The 8,736-nt window shown below is 44.4% G+C and overlaps 1 protein-coding gene across 3 annotated transcripts in view; it reads left to right on the plus strand.

Annotated features, from left to right (window-relative positions):
• The window catches only part of NTRK2 (neurotrophic receptor tyrosine kinase 2), a 133,750-nt gene extending 125,283 nt beyond the window's left edge, over nucleotides 1-8,467 (plus strand). For all 3 annotated transcript variants that reach the window (XM_064580048.1, XM_064580047.1, XM_045882322.3), the window contains one exon: nucleotides 5,189-8,467. In XM_064580048.1, the coding sequence (XP_064436118.1) occupies nucleotides 5,189-5,226 (38 nt within the window). In that variant the 3' untranslated portion in view covers nucleotides 5,227-8,467. The remainder of the gene's footprint in view (nucleotides 1-5,188) is intronic.
• The last annotated feature ends 269 nt before the right edge of the window (nucleotides 8,468-8,736 follow it).

Raw genomic sequence — 8,736 nt, forward strand, 5'->3', positions numbered from 1 at the left:
AATCTTTTTTTTTTTTTTTTTTTTTCCTACTCATAGTGTTTTTAGGTGATTCCATAGATAGAGGCCATATCATTGATCTTTTTTGGATGTGTTCCTCATCCCATGTGAAGTCCCTGACATGGGAGCACTTGAGCCCTGGGACACTTGTCATCAGGCCCTGCTGATCAGACCACATCCTCCTTAGAATCACTGAGTTGTTTTTTTTTCTTTTTTAAGATTTTATTTATTTTTTTGACAGAGAGAGACACAGTGAGAGAGGGAACACAAGCAGGGGGAGTGGGAGAGAGAGAAGCAGGCTTCCCGCTGAGCAGGGAGCCCGATGTGGGACTCGATCCCAGGACCCTGGGATCATGACCTGAGCCGAAGGCAGACGCTTAACCGACTGAGCCACTCAGGCGCCCAAATCACTGAGTTTTAATTGTGCAATAGTTTTGGCTTTCCTTACACCATCGAGTTTTGCCAAGAACTTTGTGTTTCCTGCTTTAACTTTCAGCTCATAACTCAACTTCGTGTTGTAAAGTCAAACTAGAGCTTTAAAAGCCTCGCTGATCATCCTTATTTTTAGTTGCTCATCTTCAGCGAACAAATGGACAGCGGTTTACTTTGTCCAATGCCCACAGTTGTTTTGATCATCACAAGAATGAGAATAAGTCTAGCACCTTTTCCCCAGGAGCTCAAAATGCTTCAGGAGGCACTTACTGGGTGTCCACGTGCCTAATGGTAACCTTCACTATACTTCTGAGCAAATACGGGATTTTTTGCAGGAAGCTTTGAAGTGTGTTGATTAGCCCAGTTACCAGGGAGAAATAGTAGATCCTACCTTGTGTTGTGCACTCCACCCCCCTCCATTTTGGTTCTGTTACCAAGTACAGCAAAGTCCTTCCATAAAACTCAAAGTTTAGACATCACTGTTCTCAAACTCAAAATGCATTCAGCCCTTGGTATTGTTCAAGGCATTGTTGGCACAGAGGATGGCTGGACGTGCTCTCTCTGCCCTCCTGCGCCCTATAGTCTGGGATGCAGGGAAGAAGACAGAAAAGAAATGCAAGTTTAAAAAGGTACAAACGTAGGCTATGTGAATGAATGGAATTGAATGTCATAGAGGTTAAGAGGCCGGTCAACTAAATGCTCGTAGAAATGGCTTTTGCGTGGACCTTCAAGCATGGTCAAGGCTTCTATAAGGAGAGCTTGCTGGGTAGAAGGGGATATTAGGGCAAGAGATAGCACGTGGACAAAGCACGTCCCCGGGAAGGGAAAGAGGGGTCTAAAGGATGGTGAAGCAACTTCTGGAATGAGCTCAGAGAAGGACACGCCAGGACCTGGCTTATGTGTTGGGACATTTCTGCTAGAGGTGCAAGAGGCGATGCCACTTCACAAGATAGACTGATGGCCCAGAGAGTCCAAGTTTAGATTTTGGCTGTCTCACTCCATTCCTGGGTGACCTTGGACACATCACATTGGCCATGCGGGTCGAGGGAGTCACCTATAAAATAGAAAAGGCAAATGGCAAGGAATAGTTGGTGTAACAACAAACCTATATTAGATGCTCAACAAATATCAAAGTAGGACAGTGGGTGTTTAAGCCCCGGTGCTGAAATAAAGCAGGATTGCACCCAGCTCAAGTCTAAAGGGCAATGGAAAGCTCTTTGCACCCGCTGGGTTCTAGGCACCTAATGTTATGAGAACATAGGAATTTATCCTTTGATTTTACTTAGTAGACATTTTCCGGAAGGTTCAAGAAGCCTTTGCTTTGCTCTCTGATGAAGGTGAGCCAACGGCTATACCGACACCCTGGCCACCATCCGGTCTCCAAAGTGGCACCATGCCACGCGGACGCCCAAGTCGGCAGTTCGCTACTTGAATTCTCCAAATGAGTTAAGACTTGCTTTTTTAGACAAACAGCTGCGTCTTTCTTCCGTTCCTTTCGCTTCCTTTCCACTCAGCAGTTTTCCTTTTTGCTCCAGATAAATTGCTGCTAATTTAAATGTACTGCAGATCCTTGCCATTTTATGGCTGATTGCTTCTGAGTTATAGGAGGGAAATGTGTGCACGTTTGAATGTAAATAAATCTAAATGGGTCCGAAGCCAGCGGTAAAGAAAGCACAGTGCTGCGCTGACCTTCACCTCCCCCGCCCCGCCCATCCCTTTGAAGAGGTCAGTGAGCAGATCCAAAATCAGCAAGTAGCAGAGACAGAGTTTTAGGACACATCCTGGGTTTCTCTCTGCTTTCGACTTTACATCCCATTTCTGACAGTGCCTGCTTTATCCTTGTTCTTGGTTTTTTGTTTTTTGTTTTTTGTTTTTTTGATAAAAGAGCCATTCTCATGATAACTACCATGCACCATCGGAATGCTGCAAATCCTTCAGAATGTCACGTTGTCAAAATATCTATATTTCAGGCTCAGAAGCTAGACAGCTCGTTTGGCTGCTAAACCCTCAAGATGTTCAGCCATTTGTTGTGGTCTAAAAACTTTCCCCCTCACTAGGAGAAAATAATGATCTATTGTTTGATATCATTTTGTGGCCCCTTTCTTGAGTTTCTGGTAACATGAGTGGGCAAAAGTCAGGAGGTCTTGGTAGGTAAATTGGGGCCCTGATGGAATCTTCCTCTCAGCTCCTTAGAAATATGAAGCACCCGGTACATTTCCGTATAAAAGAGTCAAGTCTTGAAATCAGACTGGTTTTTCCCTATCTGGTGGCGTATCTTTAGTGCGTCAACTGTTTTGTGAAGATCAAGGGTATCGGAGAGGAGTCTGACTTGCCTTCCTGGAGGCGGAGGCCGTAGTAGCAGTTTGAATGCAGACACGGCACATGGCTTATCAGTGCAACAGCCTGGCTTTTCCTCCCAAGGAAGACGTCGTGTGTGTTATTCTGGTTGGCTTTACTCCCCTCGTGGCGTGGGTGTGTGGCGCTGAGGTACGGTTCTTGGAGAAGGATGCATCACGAAAGGCAAAGCAGAAGGAGGTTCAAGAGGGACACTTGACATCCGTTTAAGTAGGGCTGGATGCAGTTGCAGCTTGAGTGAATGGCAGCCCGAGAGCTCGCATCTAGCAAAGCAAATTGTTTCCCAAACTGTAATAACGAGCTTGGGTAGGCCTCGGGGAGGAAAATGGCAAATCGAAGCAGAGGAAGGGTGGCTTGGGGCCTGCTGTAAACACTCTGAGATGAGTAAACTCTTAAGAGTTCCTGTGCCATAAACCCATTGGAAGGAAATAAGGCTCACTTTAACAGTTTAGTCCGTTCTGTTATTATTAGTATTTTAATATCAAATGCTTTTCAAAATTGAATGTGCAGAGAGAATGGTATATTGAATCAGCCAGTCTTTTGTTTTGGGGATGATGTCTTCTCTTTGTATCACCAAGTTCCTCCTGTTTTTATTGGCAAACTTGATATCCTAATATTAATCCTATTGTTTCAGTGGGAAGGAATTTGAGACCCACCCTCTTAGAGCCTGAAGGTGTTTGGTTAGTTAATTCGGCAGGCTTGTTCTACGTGTCCGAGTGCACTCTGAAACCAGTGTGGCTTATGCTTGCCTGGAGGCTGAACTTTGAGAAAAGAGACTAAAGTCAGAAACGGAGGAGTCTTCATCAGCACCACTGTGTGCATCCTGCATGCTCAGTGCTTTGTGGGTGATTAAATCCATAAGCGATGTTTGGCGTCCGTGCCGAGCGCTTTTCCTGAGACTTGGAAGGGCGGGAGAGAGAAGAGCCATGGAAATTCAGCTCTGTAGACTCTTCGAGTGCTGTTGTAAATGATGATACAGATTGGTGGTGGTAATTACAGCTCTGGAGGCAGATGACACCAGTGCTTGGCAGACCAGATGCCAGGTTGAGGAAGATCCAGAGTCTGGAGGGCTGGGTTTAGAAGTGCCTTCCGAAGCTGAACTGAACATGTCTTGGGGGTTGCTGCAACGACGTCATCGATGTTGTCACTTAGGGATCTGAGGAAGCTTCATGCAGATTGCACACAGAGAACTAAATGTGATGAGTCTCCCCTGTTCTCGCTGGGTTTTCCTAGTGAAGTTGAAGGGATTTTGTCCTTCTGACAGTGACAGGGCAGGGTGACCGCAGAGTACGAGCTCCTGGGTCAGAATTTGAGCTCTGGCCCATGCTTTGTCGGGCCTCCGGCAAGCTGCTTTGCTCATAGGGCCTCAGTTTTCTCGCCAGGAAAGTGGGAGCAATAATAGCACCCTCCTCATAGGGTTATTGTGAACTTAAGAGGGCTAATTTGGACAAAGCGCTTAGAAGAAAGCCTGGTACCAAGTGGATTAGCTGTTGTTTATTGTGCAAGTGGTGTGCTCATCTTTCTCCATCTGTGGGGTGGTTCAGTATTTTAGGCCAAGGAATTCCATTTTCTTTATTTTTGTATCATCTACTGTAGTGTCTACTATTTGGTCACTGCTCAATTAATGTTTGCAGGATTAATTAACATTAATTAACATACACTCTATGTCTTATATATGCTATGTATATATATATATATATATATATATATATATATATATATATATATATATACAGGCAATATACCACATGTTGTATGCTGTATATTGTGTGTTATATAATAGATATTCCATCTATCTGTGTGTGCATGTCATGTATATGGTATGATACTTAAGTGATTTAAGGCAATTAATTATTTAATACTAGGATTCCTGGAAAAGAATCTAAATCTTTGTGTGGTCCAGTATTTCACAGTTAAAGCTAGCCAGTTTTCTGATCTGTTATTTTTGAAATAACTTGATGAAATTAAGTGGGGAAAGAAAAATCAGGATTTGGATAGATATTCGTTGTAGAGTTTTATTTTTTTTTTTCACTGTGCATAAAAATTCTCCAGGACTCATCTCTATTGAACACAGATTTCTCCTCCTTAGATTAAGATGTTAACATCTGAGACTGTTGTGCAGAGCTATGTGCAGAAATCCCTTGCACATCTTTCCAGTGTTTCCTGGGCCACATAAGATCGGTTTGAAGTTTAAAACTAAGTGGCTTGACAATGAGATGCACGTTTTTCTCCCAATTTTCTTTCTGTGATTATCTATTCCTTTATGTTTTAAAGCATATTCTATGTTGTGTCTTGATTTTGATTATTTATTATGTTCTTTTTAAAAGTGATTGTACTTGTATGTTAATTTTCATTGATTTTTTGTTTTGAGCATGACTTATGTTTTATTTTGTGTTTCTTTTAGGTTTTGTTTTGTTTCATAAGATCCCACTGGATGGGTAGCTGAAATAAAGGCAAAGACAGAGAAGGGGGCTGTGGTGCTTGTTGGTTGATGCTGCCTTGTAAGCCGGACTCTTGGGACGGGCGTTGGCTTCTCCCGGGAGGGGCCGCTTAGCTGGGGGTTTTCTGGTAGCTGTGGGTGGTGTTTGCAGGACGTCCTGTGTGAAGCCTGCGGCTGTCCTGAGCTCTGTCTGGGGAGCCCCGCTGCAGAGGCAGCTCCCAGGCTGCTAAGCAAACACTCAAGAAAACATCTTAAATTAATGCTTCTCTTTTGTTCTTGCAATTGTTCAAATACGAAATTGACATGGGATTCCATTGGCTTTGCTTCTCTTCTGAAAGGAGTGCTCCTTGACCATACTGGAAATGTAATGATTCTTACTGTTTCTGTTCATTAAAGGTGAAGTACAAAGTTTAAAAAAAAAAAAAATCTAAGTTTAGGGACAGGTATAAGAACACACTAAACAGCCTAACCTCCACGTAACACGTAGTTTAGCATTATTTTCTGTTGATGTTTAATGAAGACTGAATTCAGAAAGTCTCTCTTTCCCGTCTACAACACATCGACTGAGAAAGTTAAGGGCATCGCTGTGGGGACTTGGCCAGGCCACTGAGAGGTTCTTTCCTTCGCTGGTGATAAAGGTCCAGAGTCATGCAATCAACGCTAATGATTTTTCTAAAGTTTGTTAGCAGGTGAAAAATAAAAGCAGCTCTGTGGTCAGGGGCTCTAGATTTAGGTTACGCGTAGTCAGTTTCAGAATAACTACAAGAGTGAAATAGACACATATGGCGCACATGTCCTTTTATTTGCCCCCTGTGATCCACCTGCTTTTTAGAAGTTTCCTAGTGAGAAGGCCGCAGTATCTCATGCTGTTCCCATGACAGAACTGCAGCTTTTCTACTCTGAAAAGGTCTGCGGGCAGAATGGCTGGCCTGCTGGGAGCAGGAGACCATGTTCTAAGAAGGATAGATACTATATACTACAGTTTTCATGGGCAGGAAGCCTCTCCCTGACCCCAGCAGCACAGGGGTAATGAGCGTGCGCTTTATCAGGTCCAGCCTCATTGCCGAGAGGGTAGCCTGGGAGCTACAGAATCCTGCGTCCCTGCCTTCGTCCTGTCACGGACACCTGTTTTGCTCGCTTGGCCATTGCAGTGACCTTTGTCCGCTTTGCTCAGCCTGTGCCAGGTAGGATCCCTGTCCTGCAGACAGGTTCGGCTGCCCTCGACCCAGCCCACCTCACACTTTCCTCGGGAGGGGGGCGACAGAGCCAGGCCTGGAGCATTTCGCTTGAAAGCACGATCAGCTCTAACCGTGAAGGCATGCTCAGAGACGCCATGGCTGGATTGGAAACTTACAGACGTTTGAAAAAATTCTTTTTTTTTTTTTTTTTTGAAATAGTTACTTAAGTTTTGCAGTTCAGCTTTAAGGATTTCTAGATTTTTTTACTAGTCCGACATGTTTGGAAACATTGTTTTGCGTCCTGTGTAACTGAGGCATTAATCTTAATAAACCAGGATCCACTTAGGCACCACTTGATATAAAAGGATTATCCATGATGAATATTTTATACTGTATCTTTTACATTAGCCACTAAATATGTTATTACTTGATACAGACATTTCACAGGGTCCTATGGATTACAGCATTGAACTTGGCTACTCCATACCCCTGCCTCAGAGAGGGGCAGTTTCTCTGAAGCATACACAGGCTGCTTGTTCTCAAACATGTGCTTTCCAAAGACACATTTGAGTGGGGAGAGCAACGGGCCTTTGGTGTGGGGGGGTCTGAATATTCCCTGGATTCCCATTTGCTTGCTCACTGCTAAATGACAGGTCCTGTCACTACTTAGATTTTGATCTCTCCCAAAGTTGTTGATTTACAAAGAGGCCAGCTAATTGCAGAAACCTTGAACCCTGAAAGGAAAAGGAAATTCACACAGAGGGTGGACCAGAGGTGATCAGTACCCCAAGCATTCTTAAATATCAGCCTTTCGGTGCAAGTTTGTTTTTTGTTTTTTTTTTAAACCCTTAAGATCTTATTCCATGGAACCAGAAAAAGGCAATGAATTGTTTAAGAACTATTTTCTACGTTTCCCAAACCCAAAAGGAAAAAAAAAGAAGAATATTTGTATTCAACAGCTAGAAGACTTGCAGGGTAGATTTTTGTTTTAAAATGGAGAGAAGTGGACAGATAAGGCAATTTAATATATCAAAGAGCAGTTGACATCTCCTAGGGAACGATGAAAACAGCAGGCTATTAGAAAATTGTTTCATATGGTTCTTGTGTTCCTCGCTTTTCATTTTTCTTTAATCCCCGAAGACCACAGTCAGTGACATATCTTCTCATTTCTATCCTCTAGACCACCCTCTTTCATCCTTTGCTTTTTTATGTCCCCTACAAGACATCTTTTTACAGCTTCCTAATGACACGTATCATGTATTTTTTTCAGCATTAGAAAACGACAGGCAGCATTTTTGCTGAAATCAAGTCCATTGCCCCCCAACCGGGACCTGGTGTCTCAGTGCCAGGCAGGTGCCGTTCGGAAAGGGTGCGCGCTGGGCGTGCGGACACCCAGCCCTGCAGAGCCAACTCCTGCCTCCAGGGAATGGGGCCCCAGTTTCCCAAATCTTCTGATTCTTTAAGAGAAACTGGAAACCTGGATTTTTTTTTTTTTTTTTTAATGTGAAATGTCCCTATTTTTAAAAAGTTGGCTCGGTTATTTTTAAAACATTATGTAGGCCAACAAAACATGTCTGTGGGCTGCCAGGTTGTTACTTTTGTCTTAAAGCAACATCATTGTTCTCTGTTTCCTACTATCTTCCCTTTGCAAACGCACTTCCCAGCATGGCCATTGAGAGCTTTTTCTCTGTGGAGTTTGGTGCCCGAGGGATCTGCAGCGTGTCCCTTCCCATCGGGGCTCTCCTGTGACTTCTGCTAGCTGGGGCCTTGGCTCCGTCACCCTCAGTCACTGTTTTCCCTCCGTCCCCAATGGGCCCCACTTCTGAGTGGCGGGAGACCACCTAGCAAGTCCTTCCTCCTGTTTTGTCTGACATGGGCCTTCCTTTCATCAGGGTCCCTGTCGTCTGGCCCACTTGGATGGGGTTTGATGGGAGCGCACACAGCCCCGTTCATGGGTCCTTGATGTACTGGTGTGGCCACTGGTAAATGGGAAATAGGCCTGCCACCTCAAGAGGTGTGGTTCAGGCCCTGTGTCTTGAATGGGGTCCCACTGAGACCCTCCGAGGCCACTGAGACAGACTAAGGATCTCCCACTGGCATCCCCAGAGACACCAGTTTGAGGTCAAAGAAGGTGCATCTCCCGATGGGAGAAATTCTTGGGTTTTCACTCCTGGTCTCCCAGCCCAGACCCATTTCATTTTTTTTTTTTTTAAAGATTTTATTTATTCATTCGAGACACAGAGAGAGAGAGAGAGAGAGCATGAGCAGGGGGAGAGGCAGAGGGAGAAGCAGGCTCCCTGCTGAGCCAGGAGCCAGACGTGGGGCTCGATCCCA

The sequence above is a fragment of the Mirounga angustirostris genome, unplaced genomic scaffold, assembly GCF_029215605.1.
Source record: "Mirounga angustirostris isolate CCGP_5_RB_7025 unplaced genomic scaffold, mMirAng1.0.hap1 SCAF_15, whole genome shotgun sequence".
Taxonomy (NCBI): Eukaryota; Metazoa; Chordata; class Mammalia; order Carnivora; family Phocidae; genus Mirounga; species Mirounga angustirostris.